Below are 25,336 nucleotides of genomic sequence, written 5' to 3'. Positions count from 1 at the left end.
GTATGGAACAAGCTGCCAGATGAGGTAGTTGAGGCAGGGACTACCCAACATTTAAGAAACAGTTAGTACATGGATAGGACAGGTTTGGAAGGATATGGACCAAATGCACACATGTGGGACTAGTTGAGACACATTGGCTGCTGTGGGCAAGTTGGGCTGAAGGGCCCGTTTCCACATTGTATGACTCCACATGAGGCATAGATACGGTAGATAGTCAGAACCTTTTTCCCAGGAAGGAAATATCATATACTAGAGGGCATAGCTTTATGGTGAGGCAGGCAAAGTTTAAGGAGATGTGCAGAGCAAGTGTTTTTTAAAAATTGCACATAGGGTGGTGGACACCTAGAACATGGGTGGTGGTGGAGGCAGATACGATAGGCACATGAATATTCTGGGGGTCAGAGGTTATGCAGAGAAGGCAGGAGAATGAGGTTGAGAGGGAAAGATTGATCAGCCATAATTGAATGGCAGTAGACTTAATGGGCCAAATGGCCCAATTCTGCTCCTATAATTTAGAAATATGCAGGGAATAGAGGGATATGGATTAAGTGTAGACAGTTAAGTTGGTCCTGGCATCAGAGGCAGCTAATTTGCAAACAATACAATACAATATATCTTTATTGTCATTGCACAGTGGTACAACGAGATTGGGAATGCGCCTCCCATACAATGCAATAATTTAATTAGCTAGTCAGTATTAATTTAAACAACCCAATGAAACAAATTGTAACAGTTTTAAAACAGGATAAAGTGCAAGTAGATCTGTGCCGGATCACTGTGCGATGTGACCATCCGGTTCAGCAGGACCGGTTCATAGCAGCTATGGCCCTGGGGATGAAGCTGTTCCTGAGTCTGGAGGTGCAGGCGTAGAAGGCCTTGTATCGTCTGCCCGATGGAAGGAGTTTGAACAGACTGTTGCAGGGGTGTGAAGAGTCTTTGTGGATGCTGGTGGCTTTTCTGAGGCATCGTGTGTTGTAGATGCCCTCCAAGGCTGGTAGCTGTGTTCCGATGGTCCTCCGAGCTCTATGGACTACCTGCTGAAGAGCTTTCCTCTCTGCCTCCATGCAGCTGAGGTACCACACAGGGATGCTCTCTATGGTGCAGCAGTAGAATGTCGTCAGAGGCTGTTGGGGTAGACCAGACTTCTTCAGTGTTCTTAGGTAGAACAGTCATTGCTGTGCCTTCTTGACCAGCACAGCAGTGTTATTGGACCATGTTAGTGCCCAGAAATGTGAGTGCCCAGAATCTTGAAGCTGGACACTCTCTCCACACTGTCCCCGTTGATAAAGATCGGGGCATATTCCCCGTTATGTGACCTACGGAGGTTGATGATCAGCTCCTTGGTCTTGGTGGTATTTAGGGACAGGTTGTTATCGGAGCACCAGTCCGCCAGGTTCTGCACCTCCACTCTGTATTTTGTTTCATCACCATTGGTGATCAGCCCGATCACTGTTGTGTCGTCTGCAAACTTGACAATGGCGTTGGTGTCGAATGCAGGAGCACAGTCGTGTGTGAAGAGGGAGTAGAGCATGGGGCTCAGAACACAGCCCTGTTGTGTGCCAGTACTCAGGGTGATAGTGGAGGACAGGTGTGGGCCCATTCTCACTGCCTGCGGACGCTCCAGCAGGAAGTCCAGGATCCAGTCGCATGATGACGAGCTGAGGCCTAGCTGGTGGAGTTTGGTGATGAACTTGGTGGGGATGACCGTGTTGAAGGCAGAGCTATAGTCAATGAATAGCATCCTCATGTACGTGCCCTGTCAGGACAGTGTGAAGAGCCAGAGAGATGGCGTCCTCTGTGGATCTATTTGCCCTGTATGCAAATTGATGTGGGTCCAGTGAGTCAGGGATGCTGGATTTGATGTGTGAGAGGATCAGCCTTTCAAAGCACTTCATGACTATCGGAGTTAGGGCAACCGGACGGTAGTCATTCAGGTTGGTGATCTTTGCTTTTTTTTTTACACCGGCACTATGGTAGCCGACTTCAGGCACTTGGGGACCGTAGCCAGAGATAGTGACAGGTTAAAGATCCTGATGAATACCTCAGCCAACTGTTCAGCAGTCCTTAAGTACCCTTCCCTGAACTCCATCCGGGCCTGCAGCCTTGCGTGGGTTGACCCTTTGCAGAGCGCGTTGTACTTCCTGTGTGCTCAGTTGCAAGACCAGTCCCTCCACCTCGGCTGGGGTTCTTCCACTGAAGGTGGTGTTGCCAGTTTCGAAGCGGGCAAAAAAGGTGTTTAGCTCGTTGGTTAGTGTCATATCGCTGTGGGGGCAGGCAGGGCTGCTCTTGTAGTCAGTGATGTCCCTGACACCCGGCCATATGCTTCTGGTGTCCGTGGTGTTAAAGTGGTCTTCCACCCGTTGCCTGTGGGTGTCTTTGGCCCTTTTAATACCTCTGTTCAGGTTTGATCTGGCAACACTGTATGCCGAAGTGTCACCAGATTTAAAGGCATTGTTGCGTGCCCTCAACAGATTCTGTACCTCCTTGTTCATCCAGGGTTTCCGGTTTGGGAACATCTTTATTTCCTTGTCCTCCGTGACATTCTCCACACAGCAGTTGATGTAGGAGAGCTCAGTGGATTTGTATTCCTCCAAGTCTACCTCTGAACCGCAGGTCGCCTGTTGTGCAAACAGGTCCCAGTCGGTGCGATCAAAGCAGTCCATGAGTTGTAGGGTGGCGTCCTCGGGCCATATTTTGACCGTCTTTATTGTAGGTTTGGTCTTGCAGATGAGGGGTTTGTATGCGGGCAGTAGAAGCAGTGAGAGGTGATCGGATTGTCCCAGGGGTGGGCAGGGGAGAGCTCTGTAGGCGTCCTTTATGTTGGTATACACCTTATCCAGCGTGTTAGAGCCCCTGGTAGGGCACTGCACATGCTGGTGGAATTTGCGGAGCGCGGCTCGTAGGTCGACCTGATTAAAGTCCCCGGCAACAATGAAGGCGCCGTTGGGGTGTGCATCCTGCTGCTTGCTGATGGCCAAGGTGCAGCTGTGCTAGCGCTAGGTTAGCATTAGCCTGTGGGGAACGTATGCGGCCATGATGATGACCACAGTAAACTCCCGCAACAGATAGAACGGCCTACATTTGAGCAGTAGGTACTCCAGGTCTGGGGAACAGTAGCTCTCTATTGCGGAGTGGTTGGTGCACCAGGCATTGTTGATGTAGATACAGAGCCCACCGCCCTTACTCTTACCGGAGTCCTTTGTTCTATCGGCCCGCTGTAGTGACCGGTTCGTGAGCTCCACAGCCCCGTCGGGAACCAGCGCGTTGAGCCACGTCTCCGTGAAGATCGGCGCGCAGCAGTCTTTCAGGGATCGCTGGGTGTTGATCCATAGCCTTACCTCATCCAGCTTGTTGGAGAGTGACCGGACATTGGCGAGAAAGATGCTTGGTAGGGATAGTCTTTGTGGGGCCCTCCGTAGCCTGGCCTGCATCCCCGCTCTCCGTCCATCCTCTCCCTGCGCTGACTCCGTCGCCATCCCTCCGGTGTGGTGATCCAGGGGCCTGTTCTGCCTAGCTCCGTCGGGATTTTGGTGAGGGTTTTATAAAACTCACCAGCCAGTCTCTCGCAGCCGCGTCCGATGTTGAGCAGCTCCGTGCGGCTCCATGTGCGGTCCGCCTTCCGGGAGCTGCAGTGCCTTGGGGGACGCGCTGCCGCTGGGTCCAGACTCACCGTCACGGGCTCCAACTGGTGTCCACAAGTGTCCACAAGCAATCAATGGTTCACAGAATGGAATGCAGCCCGAAGCCATTCAGCCCATTATATGGCTGGGGCATAGAAAAGAACCTGTTTCACTTCAGCTCCAACCTATGTAACAATACATTCACACCCAAGAGTTTCTGAAAATGTGCTGAAGGGTTTGTTGTCCCATCTATGCTTGCAGTATGTCCCACACCCACATTGGCACGGTGGTGCAGCGGGTAGTGCTGCTGACTTAGAGCGCCAGAGACCCAGGTTCAATCCTGACCTTGGATGCTGCCTATGTGGAGTTTGCATGTTCTCCCTGTAACCGTGTAGGTCTCCTCCAAGTGCTCCGGTTTCCTCGCACGTCCCAATGGCATGCAATTTTGTAGGTTAATTAGCCTCTGTAAATTGCCCCTTGTGTGTAGGGGATAGATGATTAAGTGTGATAATATAGAATTAGTGGGAGATAGAGAGCGAGAGAGAAGGGTCTGGGGAGAAAAGAGAAGTGGGAGAGGGGTCTACTGTTGGCAGGGTGCAAAGTGGAGATTGGGCGCAGAGAACACTGCCAGAAAGGCTCTTTGCATCCACTGTTTAGGCCTCCTAATTGGAGCTACCTCACAACAGCAGAGGCCCCAGGTTCAATCCTGACCTCAAGTGGAGTTTACATTCTCTTTGTAACTGCACAGATTTCCTCCGGGCGCTCTGGTTTCTTCCCACATTACAAAAATGTACTGTTCATAGGTTAAATGGCCTCTAAATTATCCCTAATGTGCATTGAGTGGATTAAAAAGGGATAACAGAACAGGTGTGAACGGGTGACTAGGATGACATGGATTCAGTGGCCTGTTTCTGTGTTGCATCTCTAAAATGAATTAAATTAAGACTTCCCTCACTCTCTGGTTACACAAAAAAACAAACCCATGCAAGTTCTTTCCTCATAACTAAACTTCCAATCTGGCAACCCTCTGAACCACATTTGTGCATTATTTAACAATGTCACATGGCAACCGGAACAACCTGATGTACTTTGGCCAGGCTCAGGTTTTGTGCCAAGCATTCCAGCCATTACAATCCTGTACCTCAGCCAATATAGGTCTGGCTCTTGTTATCTTGTTGCCTTGTTTTGCTTCAGGTTGCTTCAGGTTGCGAGGACTTGCGCTTTTTAGTCCCTGTTGAGCAGATTCAAGCACCTGAACAGTGCCACCCCTCCCTTCCTTTACCCCTGGCCCATCCCGCTTCTTTCATTTCCATCCACCCTCTCCTCGATTCTTCTACTCCCAGCTCCCTCAATCCCCTTATCTCCTTCAGCACCAAAACCCTTCCTCGCCCCCACATCCCCTCTCTATATTCCCCAAGCCCCCTCCCCATCCCTCTACCTACCAGCCTCCTCCTCCACCCCTCTGCACCACACCCTCCCCTTCTTTCCCTCCCACCCTCCCTAGAGCCCCCCAGTGCCCTCCCATCCCCCTACACCCCCAGCACTCACCTCATCCTACAGCCCCCACCCTCTTTTTCCCACTACCCCTCCACCTAGTCCAGAGCCCGCTACCACCCTCCCGATATTCCACATTACAACCCCCTCCCCAGTTTTCTCCATCCCTCTGCTACTTCTTTCACTCTACCACATCCTACTTATTTCTCCCTACCCCCTCCCTCAGTCCCCTCCTTCTTTCCCTCTACCCACTGCCCCTCTGTTCCTCAGCGCCCCCCCCCCCCCCCCCCCCCCATCCCCCCCATCCATCAACCTCCTCCCAACCCCCATGTCACTGGTGCTGTGCCTGTCCACCGGCCCCCATGCAGCCGTGCCCGCGGAGGCAGCGCCGTAGGGATGAGGGAGGGAGCCCGGCCCCGCCGCCGCACTCACCCGCACAGCTCCGGGTAGGTAAAGGAGTCGATGGCCCGCACGCCGCTCCACATGGCCAGGCATAGCAACGCCGCCACTGCCCGGCCCGCACTCGCCGCCGTTCGCCGCTTCATCGTCCTCCGTCCGTTCCCGCAGCGACAGCCGGAGCTCCGGCTTCCCCTCGGTGGTAAATAGAGAGCGCAGCCCCGGGCCCTTCCGCAACGGCCACACTCCGCCCCCATCACATGACCCAACCAGCGTCTCAGCCCCCGTCACATGACCCAACCGGAGTCTCAGCCCAACCTCACCAGATTCCCTATCACATGACTGATCGGAGTTTAATACCTCTCCAAGGATAGAAACAAAGTGCTGGAGTAACTCAGCAGGTCAGGCAACATCTCTGGAGAACATGGATACCTGTCCCGCTGAATTACTCCAGCATTTTGTGCCTATCCGGTATAAACCAGTATCTGCTGTTCATGTTTATTACATTAATACACCGTCACGTGACTTTGCTGGAACTCACCAAGTCCCCGCCCCCTCCACGCGAGCGCAGAACGCTCGCGTCACAACGTAGGACCATCACGTGACGGATCGACGGCCCGGTCCCCCGTCATGTGACACAAGGCTTGTGCAGACCACCGTCATGTGACGAAACCTCTTTTCCTCCCTCGGAACCCTGTTGTGTGATGAATTACATGGGTGGTGGGTAGCTGAGCAGAGCAGAGCAGGAGGTCGGGGTGCTGAAGGGTCGCTGAGCGGAGCCGCGGCTCCCGGGCAGGGCCATGGTCTGCTCTAATGAAGTATGACCAGCGATGTTCATCGGCATGGAACCGCTTTGGTTGTGAAGTGGTCGGCTGTTCCCATTGAACTGTCAGACATGACAGGACTTGATGCCCCAACACACACACTCTGGGTAAACCAACGTGCCCAGCATAAGTTCATAAGTCCTTGGAGCAGAAATAGGTAATTTGTTTCATGGAGTCTAATCCGCCATTCAATCATGGCTGGTCTATCTTTCCCTGTCAACCCCGTTCTCCTGCCTTCTCCCCATAACCCCCGACACCCTTACTAATCAAGAACCTGTCAATCGCTGTCTGAAAAATATCCATTGACTTGGCCTCCGTCACTGACAATAAATTCCACAGATTCACCATCTTCCTCATTTCCATTCTAAACGTATAATAGACAGTAGGTGCAGGAGGAGGCCATGCGGCCCTTTGAGCCAGCACCACCATTCAATGTGATCATGGCTGATCATTCTCAATCAGTACCCCGTCCCTGCCTTCTCCCCATACCCCCTGACTCCGCTATCAAGAGCTCTATCTAGCTCTCTCTTGAATGCATTCAGAGAACTGGCTTCCACTGCCTTCTGAGGCAGAGAATTCCACAGATTTACAACTCTCTGACTGAAAACGTTTTTCCTCATCTCCGTTCTAAATGGCCTACCCCTTATTCTTAAACTGTGGCCCCTGGTTCTGGACGCCACCAACATTGGGAACATGTTTCCTGCCTCTAACGTGTCCAACCCCTTAATAATCTTATATGTTTCGATAAAATCCCCTCTCATCCTTCTAAATTCCAGTGTATACAAGCCTAGTCGCTCCAATCTTTCAACATATGACAGTCCCGCCATTCCGGGAATTAACCTAGTAAACCTACGCTGCACGCCCTCAATAGCAAGAATACCCTTCCTAAAATTTGGATACCAAAACTGCACACATTACTCCAGGTGCGGTCTCACTAGGGCCCTGTACAACTGCAGAAGGACCTCTTTGCTCCTATACTCAACTCCTCTTGTTATGAAGGCCAACATTCCATTGGCTTTCTTCACTGCCTGCTGTACCTGCATGCTTCCTTTCCATGACTGATACACTAGGACACGCAGATCTCGTTGTACATCCCCCTTCCTAACTTGACACCATTCAGATAATAATCTGCCTTCTTATTCTTACCACCAAAGTGGATAACCTCACACTTATCCACATTAAACTGCATCTGCCATGCATCCACCCACTCACAGAACCTGTCCAAGTCACCCTGCAACCTCATAGCATCTTCCTCACAGTTCACACTACCACCCAGCTTTGTATCATCTGCAAATTTGCTAATGGTACTTTTATCCCCTTCATCCAAGTCATTAATGTATATTGTAAATAGCTGCGGTCCCAGCACTGAGCCTTGCGGTACCCCACTAGTCACTGCCTGCCATTCTGAAAGGGACCCATTTATCCCCACTCTTTGCTTTCTGTCTGTCAACCAATTTTCTATCCATGTCAATACCCTACCCCCAATACCATGTGCTTTAATTTTGCCCACTAATCTCGTATGTGGGACCTTGTCGAAGGCTTTCTGAAAGTCGAGGTACACCACATCCTCCCTGTCAATTTTCCTAGTTACATCCTCAAAAAATTCTAGTAGATTAGTCAAGCATGATTTCCCCTTCGTAAATCCATGCTGACTCGGAACGATCCTGTTACTACTATCCAAATGCTCCGCAGTTTTGTCTTTTATAATTGACTCCAGCATCTTCCCCACCACTGATGTCAGACTAACTGGTCTATAATTTCCTGTTTTTTCTCTCCCTCCTTTCTTAAAAAGTGGGACAACATTAGCTACCCTCCAATCCACAGGAACTGATCCTGAATCTATAGAACATTGGAAAATGATCACCAATGCGTCCACAATTTCTAGCGCCACCTCTTTAAGTACCCTGGGATGCAGACCATCAGGCCCTGGGGATTTATTAGCCTTCAGTCCCATCAGTCTACCCAACACCATTTCCTGCCTAATGTGGATTTCCTTCAGTTCCTCCGTCACCCTAGGATCTCTGGGAGATTGCTTGTATCTTCCTTCATGAAGACAGATCCAAAGTACCGGTTCAACTCGTCTGCCATTTCCTTGTTCCCCATAATAAATTCCCCTGCTTCTGTCTTCAAGGGACCCACATTTGCCTTGACTATTTTTTTCCTCTTTACATACCTAAAAAAGCTTTTACTATCCTCCTTTATATTATTGGCTAGTTTACCCTCGTACCTCATCTTTTCTTCCCATATTACCTTCTTAGTTATATTCTGTTGCTCTTTAAAAGAGTCCCAATCCTCTGGCTTCCCACTCTTCTTTGCTATGTTGTACTTCTTCTCTTTTATTTTTATGCTGTCCTTGATGTCCCTTGTCAGCCACGGGTGCCCCTTACTCCCCTTAGAATCTTTCCTCCTCTTTGGGATAAATTGATCCTGCAAATTCTGTATTATTCCCAGGAATACCTGCCATTGCTGTTCCACCGTCTTCCCTGCTAGGGCCTCCTTCCAGTAAATTCTGGCCAGATCCTGCGTCATGCCTCTGTAATCCCCTTTGCTATACTGTAATACTGACACTTCCGATTTTCCCTTCTCCCTCTCAATTTGTAGAGTAAAACTTATCATATTGTGATCACTGCCTCCTAATGGCTCTTTTACCTCGAGTCCCCTTATCAGATCAGGTTCATTACGCAACACTAAATCCAGAATTGCCTTCTCCCTGGTAGGCTCCAGTACAAGCTGTTCTAAGAATCCATCTCGGAGGCACTCCACAAACTCTCTTTCCTGGGCTCCATTACCAACCTGATTTTCGCAGTCTACCTGCATGTTGAAATCTCCCATAACCACCGTAGCATTACCTTTGCGACATGCCAATTTTAGCTCTTGATTCAACTTGCACCCTGTGTCGAGGCTACTGTTTGGGGACCTGTAGATAACTCCCATTAGGGTCTTCTTACCCTTACAATTCCTCATTTCGATCCATACTGATTCTACAACTCCTGATTCTATGTCACCCCTTGCAAGGGAGTGAATATCATTCCTTACCAACAGAGCGACCCCACCCCCTCTGCCCACCTGTCTGTCTTTTCTATACGTTTCTTTACTGCCAGTACTTTCTTATCATTGTAATTGATGTGAAAACTGGTGTTCACATTCCTGATTAAATATTATTTTCCTTAGAATATCCGTCAAGCTATTCTCTTGCTGTTTTGTAGATACTTTCAGTCTCTTGACACATAAGTCTGTAATTTTCTTAATTTATCATATTGTTGCGATTGATATTCAAGGGGACAACGAATTTTAGGTTTAGGATTATTATCACATGTGATGCAGTGAAAAGCTTTGTTTTGCATGCTATCCAATCAAATCAGATAATACTATACATAAATGCAATCAAGCCATACTCGAGTACAATAGGTAGAGTAAAGAGGAAGATACAAAGTGGAGCAAGGTTGGCTGCTCCATCCTCTTTTAAAATTCTTTCTCCTTGTCTCAACCTTCTGTTTACATTTTAAACTGCAGACAACTCCAGATGATTAAGATCGGACAGTTCAAGAGAATTGATGATCAATACCCATTGCAATCCATGTGCATCCACCAATAGTTTGACTAAACTCCTGACTCCTGCGAGGATTTGTGATGTGCTGAGGAGATTAATCTTTAATTCCTAGAAATATGAAAGAGGCCATAGGTTTAAGGTGAGAGGGGAAAGATTAAATATGAACCTGAGGCACAAATGATTTCATTCTCAGAGGGTGGCGGGTATATGGAACAAGCTGCCAGAGGAGATAGTTGAGGCAGGTATTATAACAACATTTAAAATACAATTGGAAAATGCATATGGATAGGAAAGGTTCAGAGGGACATGGACCAAATGCGGGGAGGTGGGACTAGTGGAGATGGGGCATCTTGGCCAAGGTGAGCATGTTGGTCTGAAGGACTTGTTTCCATGCAATATGACACTAAGTTAATAGAGCCATTAAGTTGTATAACATGGAAACATGTTGGACCTTCAGCCCAACTTGTCCATGCTGTCCAAGTGGCATACTGGGCTGCGTTTTCCCCATGCATCTAAACTCTTCCTATCCATATACAGTATCTGACCAAATATCTTTTGAAAATTGCAATTGTATCCAATTGTACAGCGTCCTCTGGCAGCTCATTCCAGGTGCGGACTACCCTCTGAGTGAAATAGTTGCCCCTGGGGTTCCTTGTAAATCTCTCTCATCTCACCTTAAGCCTATGCCCCATAGTTTTAGAATCCTCTTCTCTGAGAAGACTGTGAGTAGTCACTTTATCCATGCCTCTCATGATTTTGTACACTTCAATAAAGGTCAAGCTTTAGCCTGAAATAACAACAGAAAATGTTGGAGATGTTTAGTGTGTCTGGTCACAAGTTCGAAGTGAGAAAACTCACCTGCAGATCCCCCTACACATCATTTCCCCTGTTCCATTCCTTCCTTGTTCACAGGTGCAGCCTGACCTGCTGAGTATGTTCTGTTATTTGGTGACAGCATTTGTTTTAAGACTATAGACACAGAATTAGGCCATTCGACCAATCGAGTCTGCTCTGCCATTCAACCATGGCTGATCTACTTTTCCTTCTCAACCCCATTCTCCTGCCTTCTCCCCATAACCTTTGACATCCTTACTAATCAAGAATCTTGCTTTAAAAAATAGCCAATGACTTGGCCTCCACAGCTGCCTGTGGTAATGAATTTCACAGATTCACTACCCTCTGGCTAAGGAAATTCCACCTCATCTCTTTCTTTCTCCCCCACACCCACCCTACTTCAAACAGACTGAAGAGGGTCTCAATCAAAAACATCACCAGTCCATTCCCTTTACAGATGTTGCCTGACTGCTGAGTTCCTCCAGCACTTTGTGTTTTGCTCAGGATTGCAGCATCTCTGGTTCCCTGTGTCTCCGGTTGTTAGCTAAGCTTCCCACCACCAGGTGGTGCTGAGTCTCACATTGAGCAATATATTCCTCAAACTGCAATCTTCAAGTAAAAAAGTTTCACTTTTAAATTGTATTTAATTTTGTAGCTTGCCGAAATGGTCAATCCTACTTTGCCACTTTGTGGCTGTGTTAAGGACTCAGTTGTTGAGTATGGTCAGGGTTGAGTCCAACCACTTGCTCATCCCCAGAGCCTCAATTATTTCTCAAAAACAGCTTCTTCCCCTCTGTTTTTGGGTTTTTGAACAGTCCATAAGCTGGGGTATTGTCTGATTCATCTCTTACCCCATTGAGAATGTTGGACTGTGGAACTGATGTTCTACAATGCTGAGAACTATATTCTGCACTCTTTTTCTTCCCCTTTGCTCTACCTGTTGTACTTGAGTTTGAACATTGTATTTATATATAAGATTATCTGATCTGATTGGATAGCATGCAAAACAATTTTTTTCACAGCACCTTACATGTGACAATAATAAACTTAAACAGCTCGATCACCTCCCTGGAATTATCCTGGAGTCTTCAGGAACTGGAACTGGACATTAGCCTGAGCAACTTCAGAGAAAAGTTATCATCTGCCTATCAAACCCTCCCCCTCACCTGTATCAACCTATTACCTGACTCGCTTTGTCCTGCCCCTCCTCTCTTCCACCTTTTTTCACCCTACAATCAGTCTGAAGAAAGGTCGACTTAAAACATCAGCTATCCATGTTCTCCAGAGATGCTGCCTGACCTGCTAAGTTACACCAGCACTTTGTGTCTTCTTTTGTAAACCAGCATCTGCGGTTCATGGTTTCTACCTTCAATGGATCAATAGTACTTTATTGACACGTGTCTGAGTACAGTGATATTCTTTTTTGTGCAATGACATTAGGCACAGTCATACTAAGTGTAAGACAGTAGGTTACACTGAATCAGTACACGAGTCGCCAAGGCCCTATCCTCTACCTTTCAAGTCTGAAATATATGTTTTAAATGTTAGAGTTTTACCTTGACCTGCCATTACAAGATTATCCACTTTAACTCTGCCAAAATCACTTTGCCTTGCCACGTCCTTCAAAAGACTGAAAACCCTCATTCTGATTATTCACCGTGTCTTCAATGGTCTTGTTTGATATCAGATCTACCTTTGTAATCAATCTATCTTGACGTGATTTACAAGGAGTACTCCATAACATTGGATTTTTGGTGAAAGAACCCTAGAATCAAATCTTGCAGACTCGATAAACTACAGATGCTGGTTTGTAAAAAAAGACACTAAGTACAGGAGTAACTCAGCAGGTCAGGCAGCATCTCCAGAGCATGGATGGGCTTCGTTTTGGGTTAGGACCCTTCTGCCAAACAAAGCTCCTTTCAAGTCAAGAGTGTTTAATTGTCATATGTACCGACAATGTTACAATGAATTTCTGCAGATGCAAGGAACTGTTGATATTGGTTTATAAAAAGAGACACAAAGTGCTGGAGTAACCCAGCAGGTCAGGCAGCATCTCTGGAGAGCACAGACAGATGATGTCTCGGGACCCTTCTTCACTCTCTCGTTGAGTCACACCAGCACTTCGTGTTTCTAGATCTTGCAGAACAGAACAATACAGTTCACCCCGTCGTGCCTCTTCAAAGGGTTTTCACTTGTAAGCAAGTCCGCCTCAGGAAGCTCAACCCTGTTAAAAATCTTTGACACTTCTGGACACACAAGGAACTGCTGATTCTGGAATCTTGAGCAAAGCACAAAGTGCTGGAGGAACTTAATGGGTCAGGCAGCATCAGTGGAAGGGATGGATGGTCTGAAGATGAGTCCCGACCCAAAACGCCACCTGTTCATTCCCACCACAGATGCTGCCTGACCCGCTGAGTTAACTCTTAATACCCTGAATGTCCCTTCTTGACTTTGGGCCCCTGGCTTCACGGATTGCCAAGAGGCAGAGGAGTTGTTGTACATCTTCCAGGAGGATTTGACGCATCCTGGAACCTTTTCCTCCACCATCTGTCAGTCTCTTCCCATATCAGAGCTTGGAACAGGATTCCCTGAATTGAACTCAAGAGGTAAAATCTGCCTGTTTCCATGACAACCCCACCCTGGCACAACTTCAACTGGTTGGGACCCAACCAGAAACCCTGGGAACTACTGGGAACTTTTGTACCAAAGGGTGGTGGATATATGGAACAAGCTGCCGGAGAAGGTAGGTAAGACAGATACTCTCACAACTTTTAAGAAACATTTTGATAGATACATGGATAGGATATGTTTAGAGGGATATGGACCAAACACAGGCAGGTGGGAGTAGTGTAGTTGGGGCATGTTGGTCGCTGTGGGCAGGTTGGGCTGAAGGGCCTGCTTCCGTGCTGTATGACTTCATGATTCTACCTGTGGATCACAAGATCCAATCCCTCTCAGGCACCTCGTCGGCTGCATTTTCTGCTACCAGGTCCGCACTTTGGGAAGTTTCATAGAAACAAGGAACTGCAGATGCCGGTTTACTAAAAAAAAGGCACAAAATGCTGGAGTAAAACGGGTCACACAGCATCTCTCGAGAACACCATTGGGTGACGTTTTATTTCGGGACCTGAATTCAGATTGATCAGTTCTGATCCGAAAAGTCACCTTTCCTTGTTCTCCAGCGATGCTGCCTGACCTGCTGATCTACACTAGCAATTTGTGGATTTATTTTACTTCTTAAAAAGTTTAGTTTAGTTTAGAGATACAGCATGGAAGCCAGGCCCTTCGGCCCATCGAATCTATGAACTATGAACGGTCTTGGTTGCACTGAGGACGTAGTCATTTTTGCACTTGTTTTTCATTTATTGAATTTTTTAAAAAATGTTGTGTGATCTATGAATACTGTGTTTACAGGCCTGTTATGCTGCTGCAAGTAAGAATTTAATTGTTCAGTTATAGGTACATATGACAATCAAACACTTCTGACTCTCTTGACTCTCTCGAGTCCACAATGACCATCGATCACCCGTTCACCCTGCACCTCACTGTTCTTCAGGTACACATCCAAGTACATTTAAGAAAGCACTCAGGAGCATTTCTGTAAACCTTTCCTCTCTCACTTTAAAGCCACGCCCTTAAGTTCTTGATATTTTCACCCTGGGAGAAGGTTCTGACTGACAATCCTTCCTATGCAACATCAGCCAGCCAACACTCCCCAAGGGCTGGTAGAGCTGCTGCCTCACAGTGACCGAAATCTGGATTAGATCTTGCTGTTTGTTTGGAGTTTGCATGTTCTCCCTGGCACTAGGTGAGTTTTCTCCGGGTGCTCCGGTTTCCTTGCACATCCCAAAGACATGTAGGTTTGATGGGCTAATTGAACATTGCTCCATGGTGTATGGCAGGAAATGTATAAAATCATGAGGTGAATAGATAGGGTAGATGCATAGAGTCTTTTACTCACTCTAGGGGAATCAAAACAAGAAGACATATGTTTAGGATGAGAGAGACAAGATTTAATAGGAACCTGAGCGACTACTTTTTCCACACAGAGAATGGTGGGTATATGGAACGAGCTCCCAGAGGAGGTAGTTGCGGAGTAGTTAACTCAACTCAACAGTTAAAAGATACCTGGACAGCTGTATGGATAGGAGAGGTTTGGAGGGAAATGGGCCAAACGCGGACAGGTGAGACTAGTGTAGATGGGATAAGTGGACAAGTTGGGCCAAAGTGTACGTTTCTGTGCTGTATGAGTCTATGACTCTAATCAAGAGGGAGTTAACGGGGCACGAGGGGAAACAGGGATGTATGTGGGGCTGATGGAACGGCACTGAGTACAGACGAACTCAGTAAATCGGGCAGCATCTGTGGAGGCAAAGGGATTTTGAGATAATGCACCAGGACTGAGAGTGTAGAGGGAAGATCGACAGTATAAAGGGGGAGGGGGGGGGGAAGGTGGAAGGGAATAGGTGGAACCAGGTAAGGAGAGAGATGATGGGCAGATGGAGCAAGGTGGGATGGGGGACAGTAGCTTGTTTCCTTGTATGGCCCTCTTCAGCCCTCGTTCCCGGGGGGCACCTCTTGCAGCCGACCTTTGTAGGCCAGGCGTCATCTCTGGAGAATATGGATAGGTGACAGTTTAGGTTGGGACCCAAAGGGTGCCAAACTGAAATATGACCTATCCATGTTCCCCAGAGATGTTTTCTGATCCGCAGAGTTACTTCAGTACTGTGTCCTTTTTTGGGAGAGGGCAATTTACAGCAATTAACTTACCAATCAAGCATGTCATTGGGATGTGGGAAGAAACCAAAGATACTAGAGGAGCAAAATGAACCACACCGCCGAAATCGCCTGTACAAGTGTAGTACGCAAAGGAGCGTAACGTCTGCCATTTTCGTAAGTAAAACCCGCCGTTCGCTATGCCTCTCGCAGTGTAATCAGTGTTTTGGGGGAACTATGTGTGATGATACCATAAAAATGCAGAATATATCTCATCTATCAATTCACAGATTTTTGTTATTTTTCTTTTTAAATGTTTCTACAAGTTTCTGCCTACTAAAATGGCGCCATGGCATACTACGGTTTCTAGGGTCGAGTGGTCCATCTTGCTCTGCTCTATTATCGTTGGAAGAAACCAACCAGGCATGTCATTGGGATGTGGGAAGGGGATGCCCACGAGGTCACAGGAAGAACACACAAACTCCACATAGACAGCACCCGAGGTCAGAATTAACCAACAGGTAGAACAAAGAAAGCATAATACCTGAGTGCAGAATATAGTTTTGTTGTAGTCTGTGACCTATTAACAGAAAACAGTCAGACAACCGAGTTTGTTTTAACCTCTTTATTGCACTCACCAAGGTGGGAGAGAGTCTAGTTGCAAAAAGGGTCTCGAAGTCTGAAGAAGGGTCTCGACCCGAAACGTCACCCATTTCTTCTCTCCCGAGATGCTGCCTGATCTGCTGAGTTACTCCAGCATTCTGTGAATAAATCTAGTTGCAAAAACGTCCAGTGACGCTTGGGCAGCTAGTGCAGTTTCTCTCTCTGATCGTTTACATACACATACATTTATGCCCTTAACAGTGCACTGGAGGCTTTCCGTAATGGCCTTATATGGTAATTTTACAATGTCCAATGTGATTTTTTAATTCTCTGAAACGAAACCTAGTCATATCTCTGAAACAAAACTTCGTCACATCTTTGAAACAAAACTTTAGTCACATAGGGCAGGTGGTTTTTCTTAACAGATCTGAACCTTGAGAGCTAGTTGTTGATATCAGACATGAATTGTGCTGCACATTAAAAAAACACAAGAGGTCTTACAGATTACTCCTACAATAGTCCTCACATAGCTGCTTGCCTAATGTTAACCCTTACATTCCCCTCTTTGATTATTTCATAATCACACCATTTAAATTGGCCGATTGTCATATAGTTGACGTATACAGGGGCCGAAGCAATAAAAGATTAACAAAATCACAAAAATTAATACAAAAATACTGCCATAATGGAGAATTGACTTGTATCCGGGGCCACTTCTCCTGTGTTTGATTAAGACAGGGTCTCAAGGACCATCTATTAAAACACTGATATCCACAGTCATCTGATTGGTTATCATAATCCGTACACCAATTATTGGGGCCTTGGCTCCGTGATTGATTCGAGAAGAAGGTGGCGGACCTGACTTCACTCGGAGTGAAAGGGACAGGGTAAAGAGGCATCATGCTTTTACCTTGCGTTGGAACCTGGGCGCACACCCAACAGGCAGACCGCCCCACCTAGGAAGCGTATGTCTGACATAAAGAGAGAAAGTGATTGGTTCGCCAGAGACCCGAGGTTCGTCCTTCTATCTGACTACCGAGGGTCAATATAATCCACAATCCCCATCTAAGCCACATGTTGTCCCATGGTTCCTTTCCGGGGCGACTCTTTCTTGCAGTCAGACCAGTGTATCGAGCGAGGGTTTCCCTCCACCTTCGCAGCCGTTGGGGTGGTCAGTAACACCTGGACTGGTCCTTTCCACCTATTGCCTAGTTTCTCACGGCTCCAGTTGCGAATCCAAACATCGTCTCCAGGCTGTAAATCATGTGGTGGTAAATCGTCTCCTGGTTTCTGGGCATCTCGGACCTGAGAATGCAAGGCTGATAAAGACTGCGTTAGTAACTTCATATAATCAATTAATCGTTCGTCCAATGCGGGTAATTCATGGAAGTTGATGGTTCCCCCTTCTGCTGCGGCCCAGGGGGTCCGAAGTGGTTTTCCATACAGTACTTTCGCTGGGGTCAATCCTGTGGTGGCATGCAGAGTTACTCACGTTGAAAACAGAGCCATAGGTAATACTGGATTCTATTTATTTTTTAGTGTGCGATTTGCACGTTCCACTATACCTGCAGCCTGTGGATGGTGTACGTAGTGGAACTGCTGGCGGATTTAACTATTTGCACATTCCCTCGTTAATTTTGGCTGTAAAATGGGGTCCATTGTCCGAGCTCAATGTACACGGTAGTCCAAACCTCGGCACTATTTCCCTTGATAGAACCGCCGCCGTGGTGGTGGCCCTATTATTGGTTGTTGGCACGGCTTCAACCCATCGGCTAAACACATCAATAATAACTAAACAATACTTATAATTATGTACACGTGGCAATTCAATAAAATCAATCTGTAAACATTCAAGCAGTCGCCGGGATAGCAGCGTGGTTCGTTGCTCCGTCGGCACAGTACGGCCGGGGTTGTTCTTTGCACAGATCGCACATTCAGTAGTAATTTCTTTTTTTTTTTACCCCTTTATTCATTTTGGGGTGATACCATGTAGAATTTACAACATCCCAACATTCCCCTCTTACCAGCATGGATAAGAGAGTGTACATAATGCAACAAAACAGGTAAAAGCGCGTTAGGGACACAAACTTTGCCAGAGGCGGTGACCCAAAGTGAATCAGATTTGCGAGGGGAACACCCATCCTGGCTCCACTGGTGCCTCTCAGCCTCGGGGGCGTCCCCCTGAAGCTGGCAGAGTTCCGACACATTGGGCATAACGGTAATTGCAGAAAACTGCTGTTTTTCACCTGAAAGGATTAAGATGGTGGGGGTCCGGGCCTCTGTGCATGCCATAGGGTGTCGAAATCATGTGCAACCCCAAAGGCATATCGTGAAATATTGGATCCATGCCTCCTGATGCCGCCTCATAATGGGGGGAGGGGGGGTAGTCCCGGATATACTGCCGCATTACTGGTAGGACAGGGACTGGCACCACCGCAGCCGGTGGCTCTGCCTTCGGACGCGTCCAGGATTTCTCGTCACCCTCGGACTCCGGATTACCTAATAAAGCCGCTATGGACTCCAGTGGTTCGGATTCTGACTTTTGTTGTTGTTGTGCGGGATATATCCCTTTGGTACTGGTTTTAAATTCACCTCGAGCTCAGGTGGTCATGGCTCGGTCCACTCTATGATCATAAGCCTTGCATTCCGCTTGCAAAATATCCCATGGCTTTGGTATTCCCAACTTATCACATACTAATATCCCTCTACTACTTGCGTTTTCCCTCCAGCTTCGCACCCTTGACCCCTGATGGTGCTTCTGTGCCTCCTCTTTCCATTCTTTAATCCTCTTTTTCCACTATTTACTTGCTTCCCGTTCCCAAATCAATTGTTCCACTGATTTAATAGTTTCCACATTCCATGTACCTCCCACTGGCCAAGCCTCATCTCCCAACCTTTTAGTCAATGAGGCCGATAATAGTCTATAATCTTTTCCATTTTCTGGTACCAAATAACACGTGTGATGTACCGGGGCACCGCCATCACTCTTATCCAAAGTCTGTCCCATATGTCTGATATCCAATTATTTCCCCAATCAATTTACCCAGACCAAAACAATGTCAACAAGAGTGACCGCCCCTACCTTTCTTATCCTTATCGTTATCCTTATCCTTTTCAGTTCATCTGTGGATCTCAGTTGGTCACGAAATCAACCCCAAACGAGGGACTTCAGTGTCTGAAAGGCGTCAACGTCCAGGGTCTCGAACAACGGTCGAGAAGTGCACTCTGTCCCCTGCGGACGTGTTTCAGCCACCGCTGCCTCTTAGTCGCTCGTGGTTGATGGTGCCAAAGAGATCCTGCCGACTACGCCAAATGTTGTAGTCTGTGACCTATTAACAGAAAACAATCAGACAACCGAGTTCCTTTAACCTCTTTATTGCACTCACCAAGGTGGGAGAGAGTCTAGTTGCAAAAACGTTCAGTGACGCTTGGGCAGCTAGTGCAGTCTCTCTCTCTGATCGTTTACATACACACACATTTATACCCTTAACAGTGCACTGGAGGCTTTCCGTAATGGCCTTATATGGTAATTTTACAATGTCCAATGTGATTTTTCTATTCTCTGAAACGAAACTTCGTCACATCTTTGAAACGAAACTTTAGTCACATAGGGCAGGAGGTTTTTCTTAACAGGTCTGAACCTTGACAGCTAGTTGCTAATATCAGACAGATGCAGCCAGCCATGAATTGTACTGCACATTAAAAAAATACAAGAGGTCTTACAGATTACTCCTACAATAGTACTCACATAGCTGCTTGCCTAATGTTAACCCTTACAGTTTTACAGCATTACAGTGTTACGGGGAAAAAGTCAGAGGTGGGTTGGAAGATCGTGAGCAGACCCTAGGTTCTGGGAGAAACATTCAGAAGTCAATAACAGAGGGGAAGAAGCTGTTCCTGAGTCTGATGGTATGTGCTTCCAAGCTTTTAGATCTTCTGCCTAATGGGAGAAGAGAGAATGACCGGGGTGAAAAAGGATCTTGATTACGTTGGCTGCTTTCCTGAGGCAGCGTGAAGTGTGAAACCAGCAGGAAGAATCGCCAGACCCTATCACCCACATGCCCTCAAAGAACTACAGGATATTTTAATGGACTGCATCTCTCATGATATTGGGTTTCCTGTTGATACAACTTTTCATGATAACACAGCGTTTACTAGTGAGTCTGTAAGAATCTCACTTTACTGCACAAGTTTAAGAATCTAAATTTGAGCTTTCGGTTGTGAGAAGTTTCAGCAAACTGATGCCCAACTATCTGCAGAGAGAGGAACAAGACTGACGCTGTACCGGGGCATTACGATGTTTCCGACCATGATTCTAATGTTTTGGAGTTGCTTAATTTATCAAGACAGCACAGGAGCCCAATAAATAGATTGCTCAAAGGAGTCAATGAAAGGGGTGATATGGTAAATAACCAAGCCAAGTTCAGAATTATACAGGAAATTATACAGGAAATGTTGCAGAACAGAACAAGGAAACAGCAACCTCAAATTAAGTAACACTGCATAAAAAGTGTATACTTATGTATGGTGACACTGCATGAACTGAGGCAGTGCAGCGTCGGTTCACGAGGGTAATCCCCGGGATGGCGGGACTGTCATATGAGGAAAGATTGGAAAGACTGGGCTTATATTCACTGGAATTTAGGATGAGAGGGGATCTTATAGAAATGTGTAAAATTATAAGACTGGACAAGCTAGATGCAGGGAAAATGTTCCCAATGTTGGGGGAGTCCAGAACCAGGGGCCACAGTCTAAGAATAAAGGGGAGGCCATTTAAAACTGAGATGAGAAAAAACATTTTCACCTAGAGAGTTGTGAATTTGTGAAATTCTCTGCCACAGAAGGCAGTAGAGGCCAATTCATTGGATGAATTTAAAATAGATTTAGATAGAGCTCTAGGGGCTAGCGAAATCAAGGGATATGGGGAGAAGGCAGGCACAGGTTACTGATTGTGGATGATCAGCCATGATCACAATGAATGGCAGTGCTGGCTCGAAGGGTCAAAACCTCCTCCTGTACCTACTTTCTATGTTTCTATGTTAAAAAGGGGTCTGGAAAATTCAAACCAGATAACGGAGATTAATTCCACCACATTTGGGATACAGCATGGAGCTAGTATAGGGGGTGAGGAGAAGGAAAATATAGAGGAAAAAACTGGTCAGATTGGGAGGCAGAACAAGAATGCCCCAGCACAATGGGGTAGGGCAAGTCTGAACGGCATTTATTTTAATGCAAGGAGTATTGGAAGCAAGGGGGATGAATTGAAGGTGTTACTGAACACATGGGAGTACGACATTGTTGCCATTACGGAAACATGGTTGAAGGAAGGGCAGGACTGGCAGCTCAATATTCCAGGATATAGAATCTTCAGGAGAGACAGAGAGCAGGGAAAAAGGGGAGGGGGTGTTGCAGTATTAATCAAAGAATCTATTTCTGCTGTAAGAAGGGATGACATATTAGCGGGTTCCTCAAATGAGGCTATTTGGGTGGAATTGAGAAATAGAAAAGGGGCATGCACCTTACTGGGTGTATACTACAGACCCCCAAACAGTCAGAGGGAAATAGAAGAACATATTTGTAGGCAAATCTCGGGGGTTTGTGAAAACAACAGGGTAGTAATAGTAGGGGATTTCAACTTCCCGAATATTGATTGGGATAGCCAAAGTGTCAAGGGCCCTGAGGGTGCAGAGTTCCTAAGGGTCATCCAGGAGGGCTTTTTGAGCCAATATGTTGAAAGTCCAACAAGGGAGGAGGCGGTATTGGACTTAATCTTGGGAAATGAGGCCGGACAGGTGGCTGAAGTGTCAGTGGCAGAGCATTTTGGTGACAGTGATCACAATTCAGTGATATTTAAGGTGGTAATGGAAAAGGATAAAGAGGGACCAGAGGAAAGAGGAAAATTTCTAAATTGGGGCAAGGCCGATTTTAATCTGATAAGGCAGAAGTTGGCCCTGGTGGAGTGGGATCAGCTTCTCGTGGGGAGGACCGCATCAGAACAGTGGGAGTCATTCAAAGGAATAATTGAAAAAGTACAGAGGAAGCATGTTCCCCTAAAGTTCAAGGGTGGGACAAACAAGTCCAAAGAACCTTGGATGTCGAACGATATAGTAGGATTGATTCGAAAAAAAAGGGGGGCTTTTGGAAGGCATAAAGAACTTAAGGCACAGACATCATTAGAGGAATACAGAAGGTGTAGGGCGGTTCTTAAAAAAGAAATTAGGAGAGCAAAAAGGGGCCATGAGATAGCACTAGCGGGCAAAATAAAAGAAAATCCCAAAGTGTTCTATAAGTATATCAAGGGTAAGAGGATAACGAGGGAAAGAGTGGGGCCCATCAGGGACCATAGTGGAAAGCTGTGTGTGGAGCCAGAGGATGTAGGAGATGTTTTAAATGAATTTTTTGCATCTGTTTTTACGAGGGAGGAGGGCGATGCGGACTTAGAAATGGAGCAGGAGGGTTGTGATGTTCTTGAGCATATTGCTATTGACAGGGAGGCGGTGCTGGAGGCTCTGGCAGGCTTAAAAGTGGATAAGTCTCCGGGCCCTGACGAGATGTATCCCAGGATGCTGAGAGAGGCAAGGGAGGAGATTGCGGGGGCTCTGGCACAAATTTTCAGAGTCTCTCTTGCAACAGGGGATGTACCGGAGGACTGGAGGATAGTTAATGTGGTGCCATTATTTAAAAAGGGCAGTAGGGATAAACCTGGGAACTACAGGCCGGTGAGTCTGACATCGGTGGTGGGGAAGCTGCTAGAAAAGATTCTGAGGGACAGAATCAGTCTTCACTTGGAGGATCAAGGGTTAATTAAGGATAGTCAACATGGCTTTGTTAAGGGAAGGTCGTGTCTGACTAACTTGATTTAATTTTTTGAAGGGGTGACCAAGGAGGTAGATGGGGGTAGTGCAGTGGATGTGGTATACATGGATTTCAGTAAGGCTTTTGACAAGGTCCCACACAGGAGACTAGTCAAGAAGGTAAGAGCCCATGGGATCCAGGGCACCTTGGCAAAATGGATAAAAAACTGGCTTAGTGACAGAAGGCCGAGGGTGATGGTAGAAGGGTGCTTCTGTGACTGGAGGCCGGTGTCCAGTGGGGTGCCGCAGGGATCGGTGTTGGGTCCCTTACTGTTTGTAATCTACATAAATGATCTGGATGTCAACGTACAGGGCATGATCAGCAAGTTTGCAGATGACACAAAGGTAGGGGGGTGGTGAATAGCGAAGAAGGGATCTGCAAGCTGCAGGAAGATATAGATGAGATGGTCAGATGGGCGGAGCAGTGGCAGATGGAATTTAATCCTGAAAAGTGCGAGGTGATGCACTTTGGCAGAAATAACTTGGAGAGGGAGTACACCATGAATGGAAGGACCCTAGGGAAGACAGGGGTACAGAGGGACCTTGGAGTACAGGTACACAAGTCCTTGAAGGCAGCAGGACAGGTGGATAGGGTGGTTAAAAAGGCATATGGGTTACTGGCCTTCATTAGCCGGGGCATCGAATATAAAAGTAGGGGGGTAATGATGGAATTGTACAGAACACTGGTGAGGCCACAGCTGGAGTATTGTGTACAGTTCTGGTCACCACATTATAGAAAGGATGTGATCGCTTTGGAGAGGGTGCAGAGGAGATTCACCAGGATGCTGCCAGGGATGAAGGGCCTCGGCTATGAGGAGAGACTGGGCAGACTGGGGTTGTTTTCCCTGGAGCAGAGAAGGCTGAGAGGGGACATGATCGAGGTGTACAAGATCATGAGGGGCATGGATAAGGTAGATGGCGGGGAACTTCTTCCACTGGTGGAAGGTTCAACAACGAGGGGACATAGATACAGGGTAAGGGGAGGGAGGTTTCGGGGGGATGTGAGAAAGAACTTTTTCACCCAGAGGGTGGTTGGAGTCTGGAACTCACTGCCTGGGGTGGTGGTGGAGGCGGGAACACTCACAACGTTTAAGAGGCATTTGGATGGGCACTTGAAATGCTACAACATTCAGGGCTACGGTCCAAATGCGGGAAAATGGGATTAAAATTAGACTGTGTTTGGTAACGGGCGGCGCGGACACGATGGGCCGAAGGGCCTCTTTCTGTGCTGTAGGACTCTATGACTCTATGACATTTATTTTTCAGGCTGAAATGTAAGAAAATAACATTGCTATTATTTATATCAAAATGTTATTAATACATTTGTTTTTTTAATACAAAAATATTTAGAAAATGTAATTTCAGATCTCTCTCAATCGTACTTGGAGAATTGTGACCCATTTCGCAAATGGTGTCCCAACAATTTGCTAATATACAAAATCCCTGGAAAAGTTTCTCACTAATGAGCCATTAGCACTGTATTTCATGTCTTTACATAATGAAGAAACTACATCAAGACTCAAGAAATACAATATTTATAATAATTAGAACCAACTTGAATCCAAACCACACAACTCAACATTTATCATGCAATGGAAGTAATGATGTCAGCAAACCTTTACTAGTTTGTGAAACTTATAAGCTGCATCAGTTTGGCACATATTATTACGACATACTTACAAAGAATAGTACAGCACGAACAGTTGTGTAGGAAAATAACTGCAGATGCTGGTACAAATCGAAGGTATCACAAAATGCAGGAGTAACTCAGCGGGTCAGGCAGCATCACTGGAGAGAAGGAATGGGTGACGTTTCGGGTCGAGACCCTTCTTCAGACTTCAGTCTGAAGGATCTCGACCCGAAACGTCACCCGTTCCTTCTCTCCAGTGATGTTGCCTGACCCGCTGAGTTACTCCAGCATTTTGTGGTACAGCACGAACAGGTTATGCCAAACATGATGCTTTGTTGAAATAATCTCCTCTGCCTGCATGTGATCCATATCCCTCCATTCTGTATCGGAAGGCATTTGTGAGTCAGATAAATGTGAGAAGTATAAGTGGGACTAGGCTATTTGGACCCTCTTGCCTGCTCCATCATTAATGTCTGATTTTCCGCTCAGTACTCAGTACCACACAAACACATTTGTGGTTTGACTGAAACATCCTTGCCAATCTATTAGCAAGTGGCTGCCTTGCCAACAGTCTGTCCTTTGTTCTGTTTTTGTTATTTTAAGTAGGTGTTAAAGAATATGTTTTAGTGTTCCTTGGTTTGTTTTATGTAGGGGGTGGGGGGAAACCTTTTTCAATCTCTTACCTCGATGGAGATGCGATTTATTTCCCCATATCGTATCTCAGTCCCCACTGCGGCCTAACATCGTGGAGTTGCCGGCTTTTCCTGGAGACCGACCCGGCGCTTCAACCACAGGCATGGCGCGGACTTACCATT

General features: G+C 46.7%; 1 protein-coding gene across 1 annotated transcript in view; it reads right to left on the bottom strand.

Moving 5' to 3' along the window:
* The window catches only part of igf2r (insulin-like growth factor 2 receptor), a 137,261-nt gene extending 131,488 nt beyond the window's left edge, over positions 1–5,773 (bottom strand). The window contains exon 1 of the mRNA XM_078405195.1: positions 5,547–5,773. Within this exon, the coding sequence (XP_078261321.1) occupies positions 5,547–5,767 (221 nt within the window). The 5' untranslated portion in view covers positions 5,768–5,773. The remainder of the gene's footprint in view (positions 1–5,546) is intronic.
* Between the last annotated feature and the right edge of the window lie 19,563 nt (positions 5,774–25,336).

This window comes from Rhinoraja longicauda, chromosome 9 (assembly GCF_053455715.1).
Source record: "Rhinoraja longicauda isolate Sanriku21f chromosome 9, sRhiLon1.1, whole genome shotgun sequence".
Taxonomy (NCBI): Eukaryota; Metazoa; Chordata; class Chondrichthyes; order Rajiformes; family Arhynchobatidae; genus Rhinoraja; species Rhinoraja longicauda.
This window is presented reverse-complemented; position numbering and strand designations above follow the sequence as displayed.